Genomic DNA, 27,196 nt, shown 5'->3' with positions numbered 1-27,196 from the left:
TCTTTACTAACCAATGAGAGTAACACATAGACAGATGACCCTCCTCCATCACTCAGGCCCTTCCTCAAGGTCCCATGACATCTCCAAATAACGCCACAAATGATAGACTATGTGTCAAATACCTGAGCCTATGGAGGACAGTTCTCATTTCAGCCACCGCAGAGCAGCGATGGGGACACACTCACCGAGCCCCTGTCTAGTGTCTGCCCACTCTGCTACAGGCCTTGTACTGTGTACTTTTAGGTCATCTCCTTCAGTTCTATAACGCTGAGTCAACGGGAGTCGGGAGCATCCAGTTTGCAGGGTGGACACAAGGCTCCGGAGAGGAGGAGCTGCCACTACGGGGGTGTAATCATTGGTGATACATAACTAACTGCAGTCCATGCATTCTTAGCCACCGAGCTAGGATGTTTCCGAAGCAGTCAGAGCAGGGACTAAACTGGTTTTAAGGAAGCAGAGGAGTGCAGGCAAGACTGTAGTGTGAGCTTCAGCTCAAAGCCAGGCTGGAGAACTTGAGAGTTGGCCTCATCCTGAACGTAGAGTGACAGAGAAACAGGCTAGGGGTAGAGGGGAGAGGTAACTGCCACGCCAGCGCAGGCTGGAACCAAGAATCTCAGTAGAGGGTGTCCAGGTTGAATGAATGCACAGAGCACGAGGTTGAGGTGAAACAGCTTCTTTTATTGTCTTGCTGGGGCTGGCTTTATACCATGGCACCAAATGAGAAGGGGGCTGCGAAGGGACTGTAACCTGACCCTGGCAGGGATCAAGGAACGGTCACCATGCACTCAAAATTCCTTCCTTCCCCGCTCCAGGAGCAGAGGGAATTTATTATGTTTTCCTTGCAGATAAGCACCTCAAATGGGGGCAGGGATATCAACTCGGGGCTGCAGTTCCCACAATAACGATGCAGACTAGAGGGCAGTGTATGAACACCCCTAGAAAGTGTTCCAGATAGCTGGGATTCACCCTAAGGCAGCAGAGATACCCCAAGGGCTTTGGTTGCTTTCTCTCTTTATGTCTTGGTCTTAAAGACCCGGCTCTTCTGAGAATGGGGAGAACCGACAGGAAGGTGGTTGGACTTGATAGGAGAATAACAATGACAAAGGGAGCACGTGGATTGAGGCAGGGATCTGAGATGGGACTGGGCAAAGGTGAAAGGTGAGAGATTGACAGGAATTGTAGAAATTGGTAGGATACGGTGACGGATTAGTTGGATGGGTAAGGGCAAGTTTTCCATGTGTCTGCCTTGGGCAACTGGGGGTGATGGCACCTTTCTAACAGAGGGATAAGGAGGCCGACCCAGGGCTGACGTAGGTGCTAACAAACCAAAGTGGGCACTCAATCATCCGTCCAACAGAGTTTAGTTGGAGTGTGTACTCTGGGTAGGGTGCTGTTACAATGGAATCAGTGAGAGGCAGCTATTCCAAATGGAGGGCCGTAGGGAGAATCGTGTTCAATGACAAACACATGGTCCTGCTGAATAGATAGAACTTCACTTTAATTAAAAGAGGAGTACTGTGGCCATACCACAACATCAGAGGCCAGCTTCCCATGCACACCAAGGGAAAAGCCTGTCTCCCAGAGCTGCGATGGTCTGGATAGGTGTCCCAGAAAGGCTCATGTGTTAAAGGCTTAGTCTCTGGTTCATGGTGCGATTGGGAGAGGGTAGAACTTGGGGCTGAGAGATGGCTCAGAGGTTAAGAGCACTGGCTACTCTTCCAGAGAACCCCGGGTTCAATTCCCAGCACCCACATGGCGACTCACAACTGTAACTCCAGTTCCAGGGGATCTGACACCTTCACACCAATACTCATCAAGTAAATTTCAATAAGTTATTAAAGGAGAGGAGAAGCCTTGATGAAGGGAGTTTGGTTTCGGGGGGCATGTAAAAAGGGAGGTGGAGCCTTTCTGCTTCTCACTTATCATGAAGTGGGCACCTTTGACCCACTGCAATGTGCCGCCATGCCACAGGCCAAGGGCAGTGGGGCCAAGTGATCATGGACTAACATCTTTGAACCTGTGGGCCCAAATGAACCTTCTTTCCTCATGAATTTATTTATTTATTTTATTTTATTTTTGATTTTTGAGACAGGGTTTCTCTGTGGTTTTGGTTCCTGTCCTGGAACTAGCTCTTCTAGACCAGGCTGGCCTCGAACTCACAGAGATCCGCCTGCCTCTGCCTCCCGAGTGCTGGGATTAAATGCGTGCGCCACCACCGCCCGGCCTTCCTCATGAATTTATTATTCGGGCATTCTGTCACAGGAACAGAATGCTAACACAACTTATGGCAAACGTATGAGAGAGGTGGGAATAACAAGTAGTGGTGACACCCCTGATTTCCTCTGAGCCCCCACATCGGTTCCAGTGAACCCCAAATACTCAATTCCTGAGGGATTGGTTGATGCTGCTGCATCCTGTCAATAAAGCAAGGTCTAATAGTCATATTTTCTATTTTAAGACAGACTTCTGGGCTTTGGAAGGGGTGGCGGTGGGCAAGGAAATATCAGGCAATTACTAAAGGTGAGCATCTCCTCCTCAGTGATCTCCTGGATGGTCTGGAGAGTCGTGCATCTCTCCTTTCCGACATCAGCTCCCCAAAAACGTTCTTCTATCACCAACACCTCACAGCTTGACTTCTCAATTGGGATTTCAAACGTGGCTTCTGGCAAGTCCTGGTATATGTCTTCTGCAGAATCCAAGACCCCTGGTAAAGTTTCGTCTTTGGCTATGAGGCACTGCTCCACGATAATGTTTTCAACCCTCAGCTCCTCCGTTCCATACAGAGGGTCTCTAGCCATGGAAGTATCTGGCCCCACCACTCTGACGTGGCACGGCAGTTTTGGGATATGGCACAGCTCCTGCATGGTCCCTGGTCCAGCATCCTCAAACAACTCCCGGAACTCTCCTTCTGCAAACAAGGGCAGCTTGACGTGGGCTTTGGTGGTGAGGTTCAGGCACTTGAGGACCTCCACCCGGTGTATCTCATTATGGATCTGCGCAGACACCACACTCTTCTTCAGAGCCAGGAAGCTCTCATTGGCTGAGAAAGACGCAAACGGCTCCACGCAGGAGGTGTAGTCCCTGGAAGACTGGAAGCAGAGCTGTCCTTGTTGCATGGCTGCCGCGACATCAGAAACAGCATTAAAATAGCGACCCCCCCTAAGTATCAGGCCCTGATAGGTGTATGGGATGAGAAAACACCTCCCTTTCTTCCCTTCGGAAATTTCCGTGGCAACGAACTTTTTCACCTCTTCTGTCCTGAGGATGGTTAAGAGCTGCCCGTTCTTCAAAGGCTTTGGGACCGCCTTGCTCTCCGACAGGCTCACACTCATTATTTTGATTCTCACTGGGAATTTGTTTGCGTCCATACCGTATATTTCTCTCATTGTCATCAGTGCAAAGGGCTTACAAGCCAAGGAGCTAATCTCAGTGATATGGATGTCCAAATCGGAGGGGATGCTGATCTGGACCGAACCTGGGAAAGTCAAAAGGGATACAGCATGAGGCTTTGGAAGGAAGCACAGCTAACGGATTCATGCATTTTCTCTTGTGTCTACAACCGATAACCCTCTCCTACTGACTGTACCATGTTACCCAAGAGGTTTGCTATGTTCACATGACTCTACCAGCAGGATGGTTCCAGCCTTCTATTGCCGCGGGATCTGTCAGTGTGTCTGGTACCGCGGAGTGAACGCAATCGTGAATCTACACTCTTCATAAAGGACACGAGGGGCCCAACTAGAAAGCGGGCACACAGTTGAGTGTGTTGCAGCTCATCGCCATCCCGCATCCACAATCCCCACCAAGACCCCAGGCGGCAATGGGAGCTCTTACTGTTCTCGTCTGTGGTTAAGACTTGGATAAGACTTACGACAGCTCTTGGAAGAATCACATGGCTTCCAAAACAGGTCATTTGAGAAGAACTTAATACAAGATTGAAAACAAAAATGTCTGGACAGAGCATGGGAGACAGCCCCAGAAAACAGTTACACTCCCTGTGTAGTTAGCAGAACCCCGCACAGCCTGGTTGGAGCCCTGGGAGGCAATGTAGGTGAGAGTCCCTCGTCCTCTTTAACGTTCCTGAGTTCTCTGAGAACTTCCGTTTCTTGGTTGACTACTATGTGATGGAAGAAATGTGTGTTGATATCACCTTCACAGGTCAGTCCAGCCTCTGGGCTGTATGACGAGGGGCATGGAAGGGCTAGAACGAAATGACGGTTTCTAGAGTAGGATGGGGGTGTGGGATCCGTTTGGAGCCAGAAAGGAAGGCACAGACAGACGTATTTCTACATCACCGTATTTCAGAAGAATGCGTATGAGTCTGTCAGAGTGTGGCTATAGGCCTGAACTCAGCATCCTCCTGCCTCAGTCTCCCAAGCGCTGGGAGCACAGGCTTGCGGAGATTTCTTTTGCTTAAATTAAAAAAAAAAGTATTTTTGTTTATGTGCACGAGTGTTTGGCTGCATGTATGAGTGTACCCCATGTGTGGAGGCAAGAAGAGGGCATTGAAACCTCCAGGACTAGAGTTACAGACAGTTGTGTGCCATCGTGTGGGTGCTGGGTACCAAACCCAGGCCTTCGGCAAGAGCAGCAAGTACTCTTAACAGCTGAGCCATCTTTTCACTCCCCTGGCTTAAATGATCTTTAAGGATGAAAACAATAACCCACAACTACTAAGGCGGTAGCTTTAGGAGGGTCTCTGGGTAGCCTTTCAAAGTTCAGAAAGTCCAAGTGGGCGATGGTTTTGAGCAGGCTCTGAAAGGATAGAATATTTACACAGTTCAAGAAGCAAGCAGATGCCTCTCAGCCCTCCCCTCTCAGGTTTCCCTTAAGCATTAAAATGTGAAAATGACCAGAAGGTTTAACTACGTGTATCCCTTTTTTTCGTTTGTTTTTCGAGACAGGGTTTCTCTGTGGCTTTGGAGCCTGTCCTGGAACTAGCTCTGTAGACCAGGCTGGCCTCGAGATCCGCCTGCCTCTGCCTCCCGAGTGCTGGGATTAAAGGCGTGTGCCACCATCACCCGGCTTTACGTGTATCCTTTTTATAACCTCTGAGCTAGCTTGCTGGCCTATCAATAATAGTTTTTGAAGCTAAAATAGGTTTATTGCTGTTATTCTAAAGCAAGTGAACGTGGTTTCAATTTCTCAGTTAATTTCTAGTATAATCACTTCATTTTTTTAAAAAAAGACTTATTTATGTTTATATGCATGTGTGCAATATGTGAATATATGTCCTATCTGTCTGTGGTCCCACAGAAGCCAGGCTTTGCATCCTTGGATTTGAAGCTACAGGAGAGTGGCTTGAGACAAGGGCTGGGAGCGAAACTCAGTTTCTCTGGGAGAGCAGCCAGTGCTGTGAACCAGCGACCCGTCTCTCTTGGCCTCACTATTTGGTAAGTCTAGCTCACATCAGCTGATGTACGCAGCACCCCTGGCCACAGTTACAACCTGTGTCACAAAGTTCTTGTCATCCTCTCTTGCCCAGTGAAGAAGATAGCCCTGGCCTCACTCTGGTGCTGAGAACTCTAGCCAGAAACCTGTGCCAAAGGCTAGATTTGCTGTTCAGGGATCTCTATCAGCTTGGTAATACCAAGTTAGGTCAATTTTAGAAGCTGTTATAGGAACCTGGCCTTAATCTTTGACAAACTTAGTCCTTCTGGGACAGTTAAGTGTTTTAGGCCATAGCCTGGTCCACAGTCATTGTCATCTAGATAGCTCAGTGCATGGTGCTGATAGCCCAGGACTTAAGGGCTTGTTCAAATGCGTTGCACATTTTATCTGTGGGTGACATTAATTAAAAATTTATTAAAAAGTAAAAAATATAAAATTTAAAAGATTTATTTATTTTATATGTATGGTTGCTCTGTCTACATATATGTCTGTGCACCACACACATGTCTAGTGCCTGCAGAGGCCAGTAAGGGATGTTGGACCCCGGTAACTGGAGTTGCAGTGGTTGTGAGCTGCCACATGGGTGCTGGGAATCAAACCTGGCTCCTCTGGAAGAGCAACAAGTACTTTTAACTGCGAAGTCACGTCTCTTCAGCTCTACAAAGAATACTTTTGTGAGGTAGAATCTTACTGTTTCCCAGGCTATCCCCAAACTCCTGGGCTCAAATGACCCTGTTGTCTAAGTCTCCCAAACAGCCAGACTGACAGGGACATGGATAGAGTCACACTTAAATGAAAACTTAAATAAAAACTCAGGGACAGAAACTGGGGTTCAACCTGAAGATCAGAAAAGCAAAGCAGCCAGCTCTTACTTTGACCTCAGTCCAAAATGGCGATTCTGCCTCCAGGAATCTCAGCCTGAGATTGTGTCTGAGAGCTGACTCCTCCCATTTTATAATCCTCTCTAGGGCTGGGATTAAAGGCATGCACCATTGGGATTAAAGGCGTGCACCACCCAGTTTCTATGGCAAGCTAGTGTAGCTACTGGGATTAAAGGTGTGAGTTATTGAAGCGTGGTCTGTATGGCTGGCCAGTGTGACTGTTTTACTCTCTGAACTTCAGGCAAGCTTTATTTATTAAAATAAAAATTAAATATCAGTACACTTAAAACTGAAGGGTATTTCAATTTTTGTCTCTTCGAAAATCAGTTCCACTTTATTTATTTTCACTTAAAATAATTTAAACAAAATTTTATGCATATGGGTGTTTTGCCTGCATTTATAACTGTGCCCCACATGCGTGCAATGCCCACAGAAGCCAGAAGAGGGCGTCAGGTCTCTTGGAACTGGAGTTAACACACCATTGTGAACTGCCCTGTGTGCTGGGAATTTAACGCAGTGCTCTTACCCTGAGCCACTGCTAGGATGGGACCCAGGGCATCCTACATACTAAGCACATGATCTGCCACCAAACCACAGCCTCAGTCCAACCTCATAGTTTTAGCGATAAACAAAATCCATTCATCTTGGTAGAAGCTGTATGCTGTGAGCTTCAGAAGCCAGAGCGAGGCAAAGCAAGGAACGGCTCAGCAAGAACGGGTTAGGAAGAAGGCTGGGTTGGAGGTGAGTCCTTACCCCCAAGGTCCCTTTGGGGACGGCTAGACCAACCGATCCTGTGATACTCACAGCTGTTGTCATTGCTCGAAAGACTGAGCAGGTGAAGGATGAAAGACATGAACTATGGAGACGTCATGGAGTGAGGACTGGGGGGAACGTGTCGCGGTCAGTTCTACGTACAACCGATAAGCAAAGCCGAAGCTAGACAAGCCAAAGCAAAACTTCCGTCGGAAACCCAACAACAAAGGAAACCACGCCTCCTCGAGTCCCGCCACAGGGTGAAATTAGTCTTTTACAAGCCTTGCCAACTGAAAGGGATCTTCCAGCAGGCGGAATCTGAAGGCTGTTATAAATTCACACTGAACATAACGCGGCGTTTCTTTTTGCAAAGAACCGTAATGCGGTGCAGTCTACGAGAAGAAAGAAAAGTGCACTGGAGTCTGGCTTTCCCGTGGACTATAAACAAAACCATAAAATTAATGGGTGGTGAGGAACTAGCTTTTATGATGACATATAAGGAAATATATCAATGATAAATCCACGCAAAGGAGAAACTCTTTTTTTTTATCTGCTTACGGTCCATCTGACTGTCGACATGGTATGGATATTTATTAAGGGAATCAAATTAGAGCATCTTAGGTTTACTGCAGGAGTGTGTTTAAATGCGTATGATGATAAGGATATAATAATGGGCCATGGGATGGAGAGGATGTGTAACTACTAGGATAAATCACCTGGGGGGGCATGTCTCCAGCATCTAATAGTTTTCCATAAATCAAGACGAGGAGCCAGTGAGGTAAGACGTGACCACTTTCTGAAAATGGAATCTTTGCGTCTATTCCTGGGGTTCTTCAACCCATCGATTTACAAATCTTTGGACCTTGGCAAGTTGCCTGCACAGTCTACAGCCCAAGTCCTTGAAGCAAATGCCCTTCTATGCCTGTAGGGGGCAGCGTCCTCGCTTTTGTTGCCCGCGGCATGGGTGTTTGAGTATGATCTGAGCCTGTCCTGCAAGAGTGTTTGTTCCGAAAACCTGGTCCCTGGAGAGGTGAGATTAGACACAGCGGGATGGAGCTAGTTCTAGTAGCACCTGTCAAGTTAAAGAACGGCTATACTGCCTCCTTGCTGCGGCTTCTTGTCTTGCAAAGACGTAGTCTTTCTCTCTTGCAAGAGCTCTGCCATGTTGCCACCTGCCACAAAGTCCCTGCCAAAGTTGGCGCCTTGCGATTTGGGCTTTCAATCTCCAAGGCTAGGAGCTATAAAGGCTCGTTTCTTTATAATTACCTCAGCCTCAAGGTTTCTTGTTCTCGCAACAGAACCAGACTGTTTTCCCCCACTTACCTGGCAGGTATGCCTTCACCGAGAAGTAGGGGTGCAGAACTAGATGGCCACTAAAGTGCGCAGGAACCAGGGGGTTAAGAAGCCTCAGACGGTATCCTGCCTCCATCCGAACCTTGCGTTTCCTCCCTGCAAGCAGCTTCCACCTCACGATGGTGTCAATGGAGTAGAACTGGTCATCCGGGCACTCCTGGAAGTGACCCCGGCAGTTCATGGGCAGGAGCAGCCTCAGGGGAGGGTCCGTCTTCCTCACCTCACAACGCAGCAGCTTCCTCCCATGACTCTCCTCGAGGCCGATTAAGGATAGCATTTCTCTTTTCTTCAGCATCAGGGGCCAATCATTTGTGGAGATGGGAACTAAGTTCTGGAAACAGGGAGGACTTCTGTGAGTCTCGGGACTCTGGGGCAGTCGGACAGAACGGACTAAGTCAGCCACGGTTTCAAACGAAGCTGGATCTGCAATCAGCTGGAAGTTTCCTGTTGAGAAGATAACAGAACAGAATGTGCAGGGTCTAGCATGCATAGGATTAGAGGGACCGTGCCTCCAACCCTGCACCATTTGGAAGTACAGTGATGACTATCACCATTGTTCTCTCCCCTGCTGGGTTCTAAGGGCACAGAAGACCTCCCTCAAAACCGGGTCTTCTCCATCCTACGTCTTCTGTCTTCTATAGCAAATCAGAACCAAGTGTCTAGACCTCCCTCAAAACCGGGTCTTCTCCATCCTACGTCTTCTGTAGCAAATCAGAACCAAGTGCCTTTCCCCGTCGAGAAGGCTGCTGTGCCTCCAGTCTCTCCCTTTCCCAAAGACCACCACGAAATCTCTAGCTGCCATTCCTGTGCTGGGAATTCCCTGGTATCTTCTTGTCATTCAGACCACACCTGTTCCTAGCTCTTTGTTCCCTGCCCCCTGTGTCCTGTCACTCTCCCATCACGGGCCCAAATACAGACACACTGGGTCATTCCCAAACATGGACACTTCTCACCCAACAGTCAGACCTTCCTTTCTGGGCTTCGTATTTCTGTTTAGCTTACATCAATGAGACGATTAGCCTTTTTGGGCTCACAGTTTTGGAACCCAGAACCCCTCTGTTCCTGTCCTGTCTGAAGACTGCACTGGTGGCGGCCTTGGGGGGGAATGCTAGCGCTTGCCGATTATGTGGTTGTCTGCCCCATGACGGGTCCCACAGGCACTGTAGCCTGGATCAAGTCCCCCCTTCTCCCTCTGAGTGAGTCTCATTGTGTAGCCTGGGCTGGCCTCAAACCTATGGAAATCTGCCTGCCTTTGCCTCCCAAGTGAGGGTTTCAAAGGCATGCGGTATTATACTAGCCTGGGCTTCCCTTCTTAAAGCCACATTCATTACCATTTTTGTATCTTGTCGCTTTCTGAAAGATGAATCATGAACACTCTTATTTTATTATTTTTGTGTGCTGGTCTTTATTCTTGTCCCACTGTGTGCACATATAAACTTTCTTTCCATCCATAAAGTTACCACCCCCAATGTCAAAATTCTGTCAAAATTTTTTTTTCTATTGGAAATTTCCATGAGTCAAAAAGTCTTTATCTTACAAGAGTACAATGTTTTCATTTATATCTAAAAAAAATTCCTTATCAAATGAGAAACATCCTACCAAATTTAACAGAGACTGTTAAAGGAAACCAGGCATGTACATGTTCAATTGTGTGTTCACAGTGTTTAGGGCATGTTCTATGTGTCTATGTGGATTTACTGCACACAAGCAGTCCCCCAAATCAACGACCTATCAGTCAAGAGTGGTCCCTCTCCCTGGCCATGGAGACTGATTCAGAGATAGGCACTTGATCCAAAGAGACCTTAGCAGCAATCACTGGGACTTGGACAATACGGTAAGATGTTATGCAACAAGAGCTCATAACCACCCCGCCCCTCACCAGCCCTGCACACAAAGGAAGTTACACACAATACAGAGGAATGGGGCCAACTGGTAAAGGGAAGTCTAAACCAAAGCCAGGATACTTAAAGAATGAGAGACGCGGAGGATTTTTACTGCCCACACTGTTAGAAACTGGGCGGTTTATAAACACGCCACCCAAGACGCTATTTCCAGTGACAAGGGCTGAGAAGTCTTAAATCAAGGTGCCAACGGAAAGACTGTCTAAGGAGAGGCTGCTTCCTGGTTCATAGGTGCTCGTCTTCGCTGATAACATCACATGGAAGGTGAGGGTGCTCTCTCAGCCTCTTTTATAAGGAAACAAATAACCATCATCAGGACTGTGGCTGAACACCTCTTAAAGGCACCGCCTCCCATTACAGCGAGGGCTGGGATTTTGGCATATCCAGAGGGGGTGGGGAAATGAGCATCCGGGTCACAGTAGAGAGGAAAACAAGGAGGAAAGAAGAGATCTGCCTCTAGTTAAAGCCACGGTTCCTCGCTTCCGTGTGGTGGCCACATGAACCAGTAATTTCCCTTTTCTAGCTAAGCTGCTTTAAATTACTTTCCTGTCACTTGGAACCGAAAAGACCTCTCTAATAAACATGCCTCTCAGATCTCAGGACACAGAGCTCTGGAACAGGCAAGAGCTTGAACCTCAGTCTGTCTGACATGCTAGCTGCGTCTCAAACACTCAGTAGCAGCAACTGACATTTAACCCGTACCAAGAGACGTGGTGGAAATAACTCAGTATTTAGAGAAGCTAATCACAGGGAAAGGGTTTCGGTTCCCATCATGGCATCAGGTAGCTTTGTTTTCTTGATTTTCATAAATTGATTATTTTTCTCTGGCTTTATTTATTTGTTCATGAGACATAGTCTCCCTACGTAGCCCTGGCTGTCCTGGAACTCACTTTGCAGACCAGGCTGGCCTTAAACTCACAGAGATTTTTCTGCCTCTGCCTCCCTGCTACTGGGACTAAAGGTGTGCAACACCACACTTCTCTGTTTTTTGTTTTTTGTTTTTTTCAAAAGAGCAATGCTTTTCCCACTAACTGCTCAGGCAACAGTGACAGAAAAAGGGCTAATAAATTGTTCTTCAAAAATATTAAAATGTTTTCTATATCAAAGCTCTCTATCAAGAAAGTGAAGAGACAAGCTGGGCCTAGGGACACACTTCTGTAGTCCCAGCACTCTGGAGGCAGAGCCAGGCAAATCTCTGTGAGCACAAGGCCAGCCTGGTCTACATAGTGAGTTCCAGGACAGCCAGGGCTGTGTAGAGAGATCCTGTCTCAACCATAGACTGGGTTGAAAATGCTGTGAAATCCTTTAGAAAGAACAGCCATGACTCAGCAGCCGTGCAACTACCCCGATTAAAGAGTCAAGAGAGTCAACCACACAGTTCTCCAGAGGAGATGGATGGCCAGTAATCTTAAGTAATAAGAAGCCTGAGCTACTGGGTCAATCGGTTTGTAATTAATGTAGACTTCTGTGTATTTCTTTGGGACGGAACAGCTGCAGGACCAGGTGGGACAGAAACCTCTATCAACAATCAAGGAGTCGGGTTCAACACTGGAAACGAGCGAACCATATTATATGCAAAATAGGCTCTGTAAAGCTGAAAGACAGCACAGACATCAAGGGCCTACTCTAGCAATCCTGGAAACGCTTCTCAGAAGAAACCAGGCCCAGGGGAGCATCCTAGTCAGAGGAAGCCTGACCAAGCTGCCTAGCCTCCCCGCCCTCAGCGCCTCACTTACATTTAAAATGCCCCTTTCCCTCCTCTAAGGGCTGCTGGCTGCCTACGTCCTGCTGAAGACCCTTCAGCAAAGGCTGACTGTCTGAAAGAGGAAAATGTAGTGGAAATCACTGTAATCGGCAGGCACTTGCCTTCTCTCTTCTGAACAGCTCCCGTCTGGGTCCTGGGAAGCTGTTTACTTGACATTGCTAGCCTTGTTACCAGAAGGAGTTATTCACCTCAGCAAGGGGGAAATGCCAACCTGCAGAAAATGCGGCACTAGCTCCTGTGTCCACTCCATCAAATGCAGGAGTTCCTAGATGCTGCTCTGTCCCAGAGCCATGATGACCCTTCCCCGTGGTGAAGAAGCAACCAGGATGCTGCAGCCCCAGGCACTGTCGGGCCCTATCTCTTGTTTCTTTATCAATACTTTTAAGGAAGTAGGGATGCTTGAGTCAAGAAAATCTTAGTAACATTTAAACTTTGGCATTTAAAGGATCTTGGCAAAGCTCACCAGGCAGCAGAGAACATTTATTAAGTACCTACTGAATGCCAGTCACCATCTTAGTGTGGTTCTATGGTCTCTTCATCTCTGCCAGCCTGGCGTCAGGGGTTCCCACTCTCTGCCATGTCACCACAAACAGATGCCTTGTTTTTAACAGTGTAGAAGTTTGCACAGCACGAACCCTCTCTGAGTGCTCTACACCTGTTTCTTACTGGCAGGTGCTTAGGTTTCTTTCTTATATCATTTCTTCCCTCCTTCCATCTTAACCCATCCAGCTCTGTTTGGTTAATTAATTCCTTCTCCTCCTGGCTCCAAAAGACGGTACCAGATAGCCTAAGGCCATCACAACTGGTGATGGTTGCTGATTCAGGAAGGTATAGCTTGTTGGGCTTGCCGTTCAGGTTTGGGGGAGACTGTAAAATGCTGTCTTCTATCCACTTCTCTCCTCTGGACAGCGTCCAGCAACTGAGAGAGAGGGAGTTCAACTGGTCCAGAAATGGCAGAACTCAACAAGGAAGGACCTGTGTCTCTGGTTACATCTGTTAGTGTGCCGCACCGCACCTGGGCTCAACTCTGGAACTGTAATCATGCGAGTGGATAACTTTCCTACTTTTTAAAAGCTGGTTGGAATGACAGCCTCTGAATTTTCTGTATCTTAACAGCAGGAAGATTTAGTCATTCACAGTGTGAGGTGCTAGTTCCTGATAAACACCATTCTAAGCAGAAAATTGTCAGAATGGACAGCGCCAACTATGGTGCCCAGGGAAGGTAGACTGTTGGTGGAGGAGGGCCCATTTGTTTGTCCCAGCCACCCAGAACCAAAATAACCACTCAGAAACTATACTAATTAAAACACTGCTTGGCCCATTAGCTCTAGCTTCTTATTAGCTAACTCTTATATTAATTTGACCCATTTCTATTAATCTGTATACCACCACATGGCAGTGGCTTACCGGCAAAGATTTGGCATGTCTGTCTATGACGGCTCCATGGCATCTCTTTGACTCTGCCTTTCTTTCTCCCAGCATTCAGTCCAGACCTCCCTGCCTACCTAAGTTCGGCCCTATCAACAGGCCAAGGCAGTTTCTTTATTCATTAATGGTAATCACAGCACTCAGAGGGGAATCCTATATCAGACTGTGGCCGGAGACAATGTGTCACTGCGGTGTGTCCAGCTGGGGTTACTAAGGGAACATCCCGTGCATGCGAGGGCAGGGGTGCAGGGGAATTTCTGCATCCACCACTCAGCTCGGCTGCGCTTTGCTTCATTTTGGCTAAAATTGCTGTATGAGTAAAGGGGAAAATTCAAATGTGTGCACCATTTCCTGACACATCGGTCTGTGTTTGGAAATGTATCCTTAGGAAGTCATTAGCCATGAAGCCAGGCATACACATTGTCCCCGGCACCCTCATTTGTAGCTAAAAAATAAACACTTGGCTCAGGTATCGGAGGTAGTTTAGCAAGTATGGGCGTGGCTCTAGCTCGGAATATTATGCAGACTTTAATGATCAGGAGCAAGCTATGAGATGACAAGAGAAGCTGCCAATGATCTATCCAGAGGGAACGATTTCAACCGTACTAGTGACGTGTGTCAGGGGCTGAGTTTGCAGGTGACATCGAGGGCACGGGAACGAACAGAGGAAAAGACTGTGTGAGCATCACGTGCCAACCACGTGATCTCCAGCCAACACAACCCACCCGTGGTCTTCATTCTTTGGTGTGGCTCCATTTGCTTTGTAATAAGCGCACAGCAGATCCCTTCCCCTACTGAACAAAGCTAGCCACAGCATGTTCACCCGTTTTTGTATTTCTCGTAGTTTGTCTTACGCTAAATGAGCGCAATGCTCTAGCAATACCGCGCAACCAAGCTGACGGCTTCCTCGTTTGCGAGAAAATCATACTGAGGCTGTGTCTAGGCGGCACTGAGGCACAACTTAGTACCGTCTCTAAAAGGCACCTCAGTAGCAGAACTTCATCAAACATCATCCCACACGATTAGCTAGGATTCACAGTCGAGGACTTTTTCTGGCCTCCAACTTCCCGGGCGGTGTTTTTTTTTTAGAGCCATGTAATTTGAAAATTAAAACCGTCTCGTGCGCTTTTTGTTTACGCTGCAGTTTTGAAAATTAAATTGTTTAAGGCAAAATTGTTTGAGTAAGCACCACGTCCCCCTTTTTTAATCTGATTGTAGTTTCTAAATTCATTTTTAATACACAGAGAAGCTGGAAATTAGCCTGATACCCAGTGGGGCAGAAAACTTACTTATCTTGATGAGAAAAAGAAATTAGTTGGGGGAACCCACCCAATCTTATAATAAAAGGTGACAGCAAATTGCTTCTTGTATGAACGACATAATTTGACCGGTACTCCCTGTTGTTTGGGTTCACTGCTCTGAGCCACAGTGCGCTGTAAATACTCGTGGGCAAACCTGGGACCTCGTGTTTGGCGCCTCCCAGAGAATCGGAGAATTGCAGAGACAGAGGACTCCTTTTTAACTCCCCCCCCCCACAGTTACATTACGGACTGTTTCAGTATGTGTCAAGAACATGTCACATGACAGATGTCACATGACAGAATCACCTGTCAACTGGATACCATTAGTTTCCAGTGGGCTTCTAAATTCCTTATATTTTATTTTCAAGACAGTCTTACGATACAGACCTGGCTGGCTTCAAACTCACAGAAATCCTCCTGCCTCTGCCTCCTGGGACTTAAAGACATGAGCCACCATGTCCAACTGACTTTTAAATCGTTGGCATGTACTAACGACGTTATTAGTGGGGTTCAGTGTGGCAAGCCAATTTTTTTTCCAAAAGAAATTTAGAAGATTTCCCATTGTGTGTATGTGTGTGGGTTTGAGCACTTGAATGTAGGTCTGCCTAGGTCAGAAGTGGGTTCCTGATCCCCTGCTCTGGAGTCATACACAAGTGATTGTGAACCACCCAGAATGCGGGCTCAGGTTCTCTGCAAGAGCAGTGTGTGTGTGTGTGTGTGTGTGTGTGTGTGTGTGTGTGTTTTGTTTTGATTTTCGAGGCAGGGTTTCTCCGTAGCTTTTTTGGTTCCTGTCCTGGAACTAGCTCTTGTAGACCAGGCTGGCCTCGAACTCACAGAGATCGGCCTGCTTCTGCCTCCCGAGTGTTTTTAGCGCCCGAGCCAACGCTCTTGCTCCACAGTGTCATGGCTCAATACACAGATGCGCGTGCGCAAACACATCTCACTTGCCCCACCCTCCACTCCCACACTGCGCTCACTGGCCAAATCCAGCCACCCACTTACAGTATGTGGCAGGCAATAGGAGCTGCCTTTTAGAAGACTCTCCTTTGGGTTTTCAGTCACTCTCTACCTGTGACTGTGGGCGGGAAGGAATTTCATGGTTGCCCTCAGATGGGTCTTTGTTCCCATAAGACAGATTCCACCACTAGGGGGCAAGCTTGAGTCAGCCGGGCGTGGCGCAGACCCACCCTCAGGAGGTAGAGGCAGGCAGATCTCTGTGAGTTCCAGGACAGCCTGGTCTACAAAGCGAGTTTCACGATCGCCAGGTAGGTCCACACAGAGGAAACCCGGTCTCGAAAAACCACACCACACCACACCAAACCAAACCAAACCACAAAAACAAAAACAAAAAAAACCCAAAAAACCAAAAAAAAAAACAACAACAACAAAAACAAACCAAACAACAACAACAAAAAGTGCCCAGAGAAGCAAATGGTCAGGGGCTTTCTTTTCTCCATAGACACACAATTCAGTAGTTAACCATGTCCTTCAAGGCTCAGGCATGCTGAAGCCACCTTCTCACGCTTTCTCCTCCTCGGGGGATTGCCTGAGTTCCCTTGACTCGGTTATTACCCAGCTGTTTCTTCCAGATCTGTCCGTAGAGACACTGCCTAGCTCAGGGTGTTGGCAGGCGGGGGAGTGGCTGTGCATGGTGTGTGTGTGTGTGTGTGTGTGTGTGTGTGTTGCACTGAGATTATTTTACTCAATCTGCCTCACAAATGTGGCATCTGAGTTTCAATGGTTGCACCCACTCGGCGTCTTCCCCCATCTTCAGGTAGGTTCTTCTGAAAACTGCAAGCCCAGAGCTTTGACCTCCCCCCACAACCAGTCTTTCTCCTTCCTTTGGGAATAAACAAGGCACACCTCCCCCCCCCCCCCCAGCTCTAAAGTCAGAGGCCCGGCCTGGGCTAGGGCCCTCACTTTCACCCAATCCATCCCCACGTTCTAGTGGATCTCCTAAAGCACGCCTCTTGAGTTTATTCTTTGCTCTTTAAGGCTACCATTTCTACCACGTCCTGGCCAGCTCTTGGCCACTACGGCAGTCTCTCTTCACCCTTGGCTCTCTCCACCCTTTCAACAAAAATCTGCACAGGAGGCTGCTGCGGTTTCAATATGTGCCCCTCGATTTCAGGGCTGGGAAACTTACCCCATTCATCTGTTAGTGGTATTTGGAGACAGGCACTTTGGGAGTGACGAGGGGTGGGTGGTGAGGCGAGGGTGGGCTCTCAGTGGTATAACTGGCAAGGGCATTTTACGGGTACAGGGCCCAGATTTTGTTTTCCATGCACTCTTTCTAAGAAAGCTACTAAGAGGTGTCTCCTCCTCAAGTCAGAGGGTGGACCATGAGGAGAATCGAGGAATCCGCCTAGGGAGAGAAATGCAGGCAGGTGAGGAGGGTACCAGGGAAGAGGCCAAGGGTGGAGAGGGCTGAGTTAGGAGAAGGCCCAAGGAGGAAGGACGAAAGAGGCCAGCCTGTGGCATTTGAGCAGACTGGGGAATAGGAATGGCAAAGATTTGAGCGTAAGTTAGCAACTGATTAAAAAAAAAAAACTATAGCAAAAGAGCTATGGCAGCCAGGCATGGTGGTATACACCTATAATACAAGCACTCCAGAGGCCAAGATGAGGATCATGAGTTCAAGGCCAACCTGGGTTATACGATGAGTTCTAGGCTAGCTTGGCATACATAGTAAGACCTCCCCCCCCCAAAAAAAAAGTTACAAAAGAGTAATATAACTATTATACTCTATGACTCAGCTCGAATAATTATTAACTATGTAAATCCTCTGTGTGTGTTTATGTAGATGAGAGTAGAAAGGTAGAGGTTTATATTTCTGCCTTCGGAAACAGAAACTATCCAAACATCAGTCAGTGTAAGCCACCTAGAGCTGATTTAATGTCCACACATGCAAATCCTGGGCATTGTGGCTGAAGACTTACTTGGGAACCTGTAGATTTTAGTAGGCACAGGCGGTTCAAACGCCAGTGGAAACCAAAGACTGCATTTTACTTAGGAATATGGAGACAAAGCAGAAGAAAGAGCTAACAAAGCGGCTGCTTTGGAGGACTTAGAACTGGGGTGGAGAAAGAAGTCTGTGTGTGTGTCTGTGTGTGCACATATGCTTGTGTGTGTTTATGTATGTGTGTGCATGTGTGCACATGTGAGTCTGTATGTATGTGTGTTTATATATGTGTGTGTATATGTATGTATGTGCACATGTATGTACGTGCATGTGTGTATACATGTATGTAGATATGTATACCCATGTATATGTGAATGTGTGTGCACACGCATGCCTGTGTGTTTGTGTATGCATGTGTGTGTCTATATATGTGTGTCTACGTATATATACATGTATATATATATACATGTGTATTTGTATCTGTGTATGCATATATGTGCATGCATGTGTATGTGTATGTGTGTGTGTGTATGAAACTATATGAAAAGGGAAAGAAGAAAACAGGAAGAGTGGGAGAAAGGGGAAGGGGGAAACAAGGAAGCCGTTGTGTTAGTTCATATAAACATAATTATAATTCATAACTATTTAGTGAGTACCCTTCCTTAGAGCTCTCAAATCTTTTTGAAAAATATTTTTTAATGTGTGTGAGCATTTTGCCTACATATATCTCTGTTCACTGCATGAGTGCAGTGACCATGAAGGCCAGAAGAGGGCGTTGGATCCCCTGGAACTAGACTTTCAAGCAACTGTGAGCCACCGTGAGAACAGAACCTGGGTTCTCTGGATGAACAGCTGGTGCTCTTGACCATGGTGCTATCTGGCCAGCTCCAAGCACTCACATTTCAAGATAAAACAGCATTCCGTTTTATTCTAGAGAAATGAATCAGGTCTTGCGGAGCCAGACGCAGGATTATCCGGTACCTGACAGACCACAGCTAAAGGCTGGGGAGAAGTCAGACAGCTGGAGAGGAGATAGATACGGTGCGGTAAAGAGCGATCAGCGGGGCTGGAGGTGAGGTGCAGGGGAGAAACTTGCTTGCCTGGCATGTGAGGCTGAGGTTCCAAGCCAGCACTTAGAGAAAGAAAGAAATCCCTGCTTGTTTTGCTAATCTTCAGCTCTCCAGAGACTTCTGCAAAGCTCAGTACAGAGAAGTGTGGAAGGATGGATCTGAGCGTGGGCTTGAGAGGAAGAATACCTGGCCTGCCCATGGAAAAGGACGGGGACGAGTGAGAATAAAGAGGAAGACTCTCCCCGTACTTATTCTATTTAGTTGTTCACAGGTAAACACCAGAGGAAGTTTAGAGATTCAAGCTTGGAATACCACGTTCAACAGGAGCCTGGCCGGGGGATTGGCTTACTCACTGAGCTTAGGTGGACCGCGACCCAGGCTGAGAACTCAGGAGCTTCCTCAACATCACACGTGGAAGTGTTGATGGTACCTCGTGGAAAGCAAGCAGAAGACAGAGGCCTGTCTGCGCCTTTGGTGCAGCTGTTTTACCTCTGCGACCCAAGGCAACAATTTGATACTGAGGCAGATTTTTGTACAGAGGCTGGTATCACAATGTTATTGATAAGGGCAAGAAAGAAGACAGTCCTAATTTACCCTTCTCTTTTGGGGATGATTTTAATATATATATGCTTGAGCATATTTTTGCCTATGTTCAAAAGGTGTGGCATTAAAATGATATTTACAAAGAATTTGGTGATGAGCTACTGTGTTACCACAGGGGAAATAAAGCGATATCTGCTATCAAGACCTATATTTGACCTGTTACAGCACTCCCCTTTGCCCGTGGTGGATTTATTTTAGGCTTGGCAGCAGAGACCTGAAACCATGAAGTGGTTTGCACTACTCAATCAAGATACAGAAGTTAACCGGCTTACACAAAGAGCATCAGATTCATTTGTTGGGGTTTTAGCCTGTGGTCTATGCCACTGTTGGTTTTGGCCCTGTAGGAAGACAGCATGGCGTGGTGGGGACTCGTGGTCGAGAAACATGTTTATCACACAGCTCCCAAGAAACAAAGACAGAGGAAAGAGAGGGGCTAGAGTTTCAACATCCCCCATCAAAACCCCCTCAATAACCCAACTCTTCTACTAAGTTCTACCTCTTTTTTTTTAAATATTTATTTATTTATTATGGATACAATATTCTGTTTGCATATATGCCTACAGGCTAGAAGAGGGCACCAGACCCCATTACAGATGGTTGTGAGCCACCATGTGGTTGCTGGGAATCGAACTCAGGTCCTTTGGAAGAGCACGCAATGCTCTTAACCGCTGAGCCATCTCTCCAGCCCTAAGTTCTACCTCTTAATAGTGCTAAGAGCTGGGATCAAACCTTCACCAAGCCTTTATGGGACATTCTAGTACCAAATAACAGAAATGACCAATAACAATATCAAATTATTCTGATATTGAATATATTGAAATATACTCCGAGAACACTTTCATGGATAAGGTGTCTCCCTTAATATATTTTCACTTTTTATTTAGAAGAAGCATTTTGTAGCTTCTCATTGGCTCGCTAAAGCTATTCCTGTGCAAAAAGCCAGTTAGAACTCATCAGCGTGAGACTATGGCATTTTATGAGCTAACCTGAGGAGCAGCTAATCCACTGCCTGCCAGGTGGAACAGACAAGCTGGGTTGAGCGTGATTTACATCCTGGGCAGGGGTGGGACAGGAGGCCAGCACACTGGAGCCACAGGCAACTTCAAACTTCTGCACTGCTGGTTTCTGGGACTTCCCGTTTAATATTTTTTTTGGGGGGGGGCTCAAAGTGTTTTTGCATGCAATTGAGAAAAATAAAATCTAGGAGGAAGAGGGAAGGGGAACTAAAGAACTGAAGAAACAAAACCAAGCCCCACTTAAAAAAAAAACACTCAACTAACAAACATAAAACACCTGGAAATGGTTGTGAGCTACCGCCAGCGATAGGGGTGATCTTTTTTGTCGTGTGTTCTATTCTCACTTTACGTAATAAGTACATGGGGCTTGTGAACAGAAAGTATAATAACGCTTGTAAGAGAGCTGAGATCTGTGCCCCTGAAGGGAAGTTCCTAACGTCCAGCCTCTCCAAAGACAGCTTGGCATCCCCAGTCCTCTACCAAGTGTGGCGGATTTTGTTTCTATGTACTTATACCAAATCCTGAATGTCTACCAAGTTAATCAGACGTTCAGTGCCCATCCAGGCGAACGGCAGAGTTATCGTGTACCTCAGATAGTTCTTCGTCTTCTCTGCCAGAGGCCTCCAGCTCATTTGGTGTCTCAAGGAGTTCCCGGGCCTCTCCTTTGTAAGTGGATCTATCGATAAATCTCTTTATTAGATTTTTCTCTCAGGTCCACAGCAGTCACAATTAACAAACCCAGCTGTCACTCAAGTGGGAGCATATCAAATCTAAAGGCCACAGAGTGTGTTCTCAGACAGTGCTGGCCATGTCTTCCTGAAAACAAGATAATGCCAGGCAAGAGGGAGGCCCATAAATATTGCATTCAAGAACGCTGACATTGACCTACACTCTTTGACAGAAACATTAAAGCGTGGAGCGCTCTGACATATCTCTCTGAGATGTCTATTCCCAGAGGTAGCCAGGCGTCAGGCCTCGGGCATAGCTGACAATTCTGAAAGGTCTCCTGTCTAATGCTACTGTTTTCTTGTCACCCAGAAAAGCTAGGTGGCTTTTCCTCCTGGCCTCGCCGGTAAATTGGTTCCGTAGAAAACCCAGGCAGACGAACACGTCTTTACTTAAGCCAGAGAGATGAAACTTCTTGCTAGGTCTTAAACCTACCCTCTCCTCCCTACCTGCAGAAGAGCCCTAGACACACTCCTATGGCACCCTGGGGAGACGCCAGTTTCATTGACGGCCGAGGACGATTCTGGGGACAGACACGCGGAAGAATGCTCAGGGCCGTTCGCTTCCCTAATAACGCGAAGGATCACCAGATGGCGCTGTCACCACAGCAAGGTATTCTGAGCCCTTTCCCTGCAAGCGAGGAATTTCTGGCACTCAGACTCACCTGGGCCCAAGGGTAGCTCCTGGTAGGAACAATGCCCCGTGCTGGTTCCACGTTTGGGGAAAGACGTCTAATTAAAGGGTATAGTTTTAGTTTGTTACTGGGTGACTTTAATGTGTGTTAACAGTATACCAACACCTTAGGAGAGTACGTCTGTAAACATAGTTTTTACACAGCCGCTCTGGGCAGCATCATTTTTTTTTCCCTCTCCATAAAGAATACATAAATGAAGAAAATAAACTGTACTTAAAACCCTGGAGCAATTTTTGTTTCATAAATTATCCAACAGACGCTCACCATAATTTTCAAAACAGGATTTTTATTTTCGCTATTAACAGTCCCTTAAATCCAATTCGAGATCTTCAAGGTGTGGTAGTTATGTTAATTAGCTTTTTCGTTTTTTTTTTTTGTCAGTGTGGCACAAGTTGGACTCATCTGAGAAGAGGAAATCTCAGCTGAGAAAATACCCCCATCAGTCTTTTTGATAGATGATTTACATGGGAGGACCCAGGTCACTATGGGCTGTGCCACCTCTGAGCTGCAGCTACCGAGGCTGTAAGAGAAGCAAGCCACGAGGAGCAAGCAAGCTAGTAAACAGCATGATTCCAGCCCCCCCTCGCGTCCCCGTTCCCGCCCTCCCCCCGTCCCCGTCCCCGTCCCCTCCCCACCTTTGCTTTCAGGGCTCCCCTCCGTGACGGACTACAATCATAAGCTGAAACAAACCGTTTCTTCCCCTCGCTGCTTTTGGTCACGGTGTTCGTGGCAGAAATAGAGACCCCAACTAAGGCACAAGGACAGAAGAGGGGAGAGTGGGGATTTTCCTAACTCGCTACAGGACTGATGTCTGGGCATCCACCTGCTGGGCTCTCCCCAGCAAAGTTTCTCTTCAGTCAGACAAGGAGGCCCAGCACACGCTCACTGGGTCCTAGAAAAGGTGCACCCTGGTAGAGTCAGCAGAGCGGGGTGGAGGGGTGGGGCTTCCAGAAGCTTCCAGATGGGAAGGGCAGCAGGTGCGCCCCACCTTCGTCACCACCTGCGCTGGCACCTGTTCTGGGAGCCCTTTGCCGGTCCCCATAGCAACTGTACTTCACGGATGTGTGGCGTGAGCTGGGAGGGACAGTGATGTGGCTGAGAACCTCTCATGGGTGAGTATAATGTACAAAACGGTCATTAGTGACGGACAGGGTAAGATGTTGTGTGAGAGCCACACTGTTGCTAGTCTCCCCTGGGCTCTTGGGGATCATCTGACAAACTGTCCTCTTGGCACCCTTGGGAAGGTGTGTGTGAGTGGTTGCGATGCTGGCGGGGGGGGGGGGGGGGGGGGGCGGGGGGATGGACAAGGAGATTTCTGTAAGGTGTTAGAACACCCCAGCAAACGGACTCCCGGGCTCTGCTCCTTGCCGGCCGAAGCCGTAGCAAGTTGCCTGGAAAAGTCACGGCCCTCCCCACTTTACCCTGCCCCGTGTCTTCCTTAGGGTTTCTATTGCTGTGATGAACACATGACTAAGAACGAGACCAGCCCTGGGGCGCACAGGTGGAGGCAGAGATCGGCCAGCAGCTGGGCTCTACCGGAAGACTGGCCTTTATCGTGCTTGGTTCAGCCCAGCCACCAACCACCGCTCTGCAGGTCACACCCCGTTTACTACTGATGAAGATGCTGAGGGTCATAGTGCTTGTCTGCCTTGGTCCAGCATCAAATAGGAGATTAAAAAGCCTGGAAAGGGAAGAAGGCCTGGAAAACTGACCACCAGCAGCTAGCAACTGAGGACGGTGCTGGCCAAGAGTTCTGGGCTCCAGCAACCCTGACCTCAGCCTGACCCCTGAGGCTGGTGAGCTCCATCGCGCCTCAGGCCCACAGCAAGGTCGTGGTGAAGAAACTGGGGCTCGCAGAGGTTAGTGTGGTCCCCTCGTTAGGCTGCACGCCACCCTCTCTGCTCTGTACGCCCCTGTCTCTGCAGTTCTCATTTCCCTCTAGAACCTTCGCTCTGCTGCCCACTCGCCCTCTTCCTCCACAACCCACCCCACCTGGTGGGTACCACTTGTGACAGTGGAGACTGATGGTCAGTTGACAGGATCTATCTAGAATCACGAAGCGACAAGCCTCCGGGCATGTTTGTGCGAGGAGTTTCTAGACTTGGCTAACGGCAGTGGGGAAAATTGGGCCGCACCGCTCTGTGGGCTCAAGTCCCAGACTGAACGTAAAGCAAACAGAGCTGAGCGCGCCTCACTCTGTTTCCTGACGGTGGCTACAAAGTGACCAGGTGTCTCAAATAAACACTCTCATTCCTAGGCTCCTGTCAGATTGTGCAGTAAGAAGAGTGAACAATTTCCCTGAAATGTTAATAGTGTCCCCGAGTCCTCTGTAGGTCTCCAGGAGGAGCGCGCAGGACCACAGGGACCCAGGGGCAAGGCAGCAATGCCCGCAGGATTTCAATGCCCGCAGCGCTGCAGTGTCTGCAAGGTGCAAACCTGTTTCTAAACAACCACCCCATCCTCACTCTACAACCTCTGCGCAGAGCTTCCCTCCCTATCCTCGCCGGGCATCAATCCACTCCTAGGCGGTTCCTGAAAGCTTGTGTATTAATTAGCCTATCGCCTTCTCTGTCTGTGCATACCCCACACCATCGCGTCAGTTCTGCGCCACCACAGATCCCCAGACTCCAAATCCAGCCACTGGATTCCAGTTAGCTATCCCCGCAATAGCCTCACTTCCACCCCCGCCCCCACCCTGCCACTTCAGTTCTCAATAACATATGCTTTCCCCTTTCAGTCTGATGGTTCTTAAATCTTAGGGTATGTTGGAGTCTTCTAGAGGGCATGCCCGACTACACAGTGTTCAGAGCGAGCAGCCTGAGGTGGGCACAGGAAAGCACATTTCTACAAAATACTCAGGGAGGCTGCCAGGAGACCACACTCGAGAGGAGCAGCCCAGAGCTTTGCTCAGCCCTGACGGCTTCTTACAGTCACCTGGGGAGCCTTAGCGCCAGCCAGGCCCAGGTCCACCTTAGCCTAATTAAATCACGCGTTCCGTTCCGGAGTGAGGCTACCACAGGCTTTTAGAGCCCACCGGGGACTGTGATGCATAGTCAAGACCATCTACGGCCCTAAAGATCCTGACTCGCCCTTATTTCTTCGGTCCCTTGTTTCAGGAGACCCTCTGTGCCTTGCTTACCAGAAGCACAGAGAGACCTATATCAAGTCAGCCTTCTGCTTCCTCTGCTGAACCTAAGCCACTCAACACACATAGAGTAGGACCCCTGAATGCTATCTCCAGCTGCTGTGGCCCGGTGCTTGGAGAGAGTGCACCCCAAAGCCCTTGATGATCCATGTCAATTTCCTCGGGCTCCTGGGTATCAGATATGATATAAAACACGCCGAGCCAGGGTCCCCTGTGCTTTCGGGGGCCACACTCTCTAACAGGCTATCACAATTTCACAGCTGCGATAGCTAAGGATGAGGGACAATCATTTGCGTTGGGTTTGACGTCAGAGCAGACGCATGAGAAATTCATCTGTAGTCATCATTGTCTGGTGGTCTTTCTAAGGTCAGCATTATTTCTGTTTTTTGAATTGCTGAATACAAGCTGTGTTAATGCTATATATAACGTGGTGTTTTGAAACACGTGCACATCAGAACGGCCAAATCAAGCTAACACACGTTACCTCACGTACTGACTATTATGGGATGTACTCAATCAGCATTTTTTTTTTCAAGTAGAAGTTATTGACTGGAGTAGGCACCATTTGCTTTCAGGGGCTTCATTACCTATATGCAACCATGTCTGAAAACACTAAGTGGAGAATTTCAAAATTTTAAATTTTTAAATTTTAAATTTTTTTCAACAATTTTACATTGTTCAACATGATGGGTAGTGAAAGGGATTGGTATGAGGACCCCCAAGACCAAGTTCTCAGCATAAAGGAGATTTATTTGCCCCAGAGGGGCAAAGTGTAGGGAATAAGAGGCAAAGACAGGAGATAGAGGAAGCAGGGGAAGGGGAAGGAAACAAGGGAGAGGGGTAAGGGGTCTTTGTCCTACAGGGGGACAAAGGACTGCCTCTGGATAGAGAGAAGACAGACATGGCCCATGGGAAAACAGCAGTTCAGAAAGGTAAGAGGGGAAATCCCCGTGTTAGGATGCGGTGGTTAATTTTAACTGGGCATGTGAAGTAGGTGAGTCAAAGGGCGTTTTTGATTGCTGGACTTCAATACTTTGATAGCTGGACCTTGGTACTCAGCCTCAGAAGGAGGAGGTGGCCAAATAAGGGAATAGACCTTGGTGGCTAGCTCTAGGAACATAATCTAACAGCTCTCAGCAAGGCAGAGGGAACGGGGGAGAAGGGCAAGGCCCGTCAGAGCCACGTTTGCCACGCTCAGGCCGGCTGGAGTCCCTTCAAGCAGCGTGATGGAATCTCTTGATGTCCCTTCCGTCCCACCCAGGATGAGAATGATGATGCCCTGGCCAGTGTATCCGGACTCTGTTCACTACCTGTTTGACAGTCACCAGGTAGCCATTTCTGCGGGGACCACAGTGTCTGTTCTTAGGACCTGGAGAGCCAGAGCAGAAATGCTGGCGTGGATGTGGAGAAGGGGGCTCTGACACACTGTTGTAAGTGAACTATTTTGAAGATCATTCTAGAGAGTTTCCAAACAATTAGAAATGAGGCACCGTATGAGCCAGGCACCCCACAGTTGGGCATATATATGAAGGACTCTATATCTCACCACAGAGATACGTGTGCGTCCACACCCATTACTGCTCTGGTTACTAGATAGGAATTGGACTTAGCCTACATGTCTACCAGCCGATAGGTAATAAAAAACCACCATCTACTCAATGGAATTTTACCGAAATGGAAAGAAAAAGAAAATTATGAAAATTTCAGGAAAACAGATGAACCTGGGAAAATATACTGAAAGAAGAGACCCAGGCCCAGAAAGTCAAACACTGTTTGCGCTCTCATATACGGTGATGGTTTTGAAGTTTTAGTTGCTTAACTTGGAATGTATGTAGACGCTTAGAGGCGGCAAAGGGGTCATAGAAGAGGAAATAAGAGGCTGTAAGTGGGGTGGGGATGGTGGACCACACGTGCTAAGGAAAGAGAGGGAGGGACGACGGGAGTGGCCTCCTCTCCTGCCATATGTCCCCCCTACATAACGCATGACACTACATGGGGCCAGACACCTTTAGACTGAGAACTGCAGAAGTGTGAGCTCTTCTGAAGGAATTTTGCCAGAATAACGGAAGCCGTTTAGCAAGAGGCACAGTGAACTTTAGGAAGTAGCTGAAAAAAAAAATCTGTTATCTGTTCAGCCACGGAAGACTGAAGCTCCCATTTCTTCTTCCCAGTGCACACTGGGTATGTGAGTGTGCTCACACCTCCTCCAGTGCACATCAGGTATGTGAGCTCACACCTCCTCTTCCCAGTGCACACCGGGTATGTAA

At 47.8% G+C, this 27,196-nt stretch overlaps 1 protein-coding gene across 1 annotated transcript in view; it reads right to left on the bottom strand.

Moving 5' to 3' along the window:
- Positions 1-670: 670 nt before the first annotated feature.
- The window catches only part of LOC121442751 (protein THEMIS3-like), a 39,067-nt gene continuing 12,541 nt past the window's right edge, over positions 671-27,196 (bottom strand). The window contains exons 3-4 of the mRNA XM_041644343.1: positions 8,349-8,822; positions 671-3,475 (exon numbers count right to left, since the gene is read on the bottom strand). Of these exons, the coding sequence (XP_041500277.1) occupies positions 2,454-3,475; positions 8,349-8,822 (1,496 nt within the window). The 3' untranslated portion in view covers positions 671-2,453. The remainder of the gene's footprint in view (positions 3,476-8,348; positions 8,823-27,196) is intronic.

This window comes from Microtus oregoni, unplaced genomic scaffold, assembly GCF_018167655.1.
Source record: "Microtus oregoni isolate MIOR12 unplaced genomic scaffold, Mior012 000095F_ref0000231, whole genome shotgun sequence".
NCBI lineage: Eukaryota > Metazoa > Chordata > Mammalia > Rodentia > Cricetidae > Microtus > Microtus oregoni.
The sequence above is the reverse complement of the archived record's forward strand: the minus strand, read 5'-3'. Positions and strand labels throughout refer to the sequence as shown.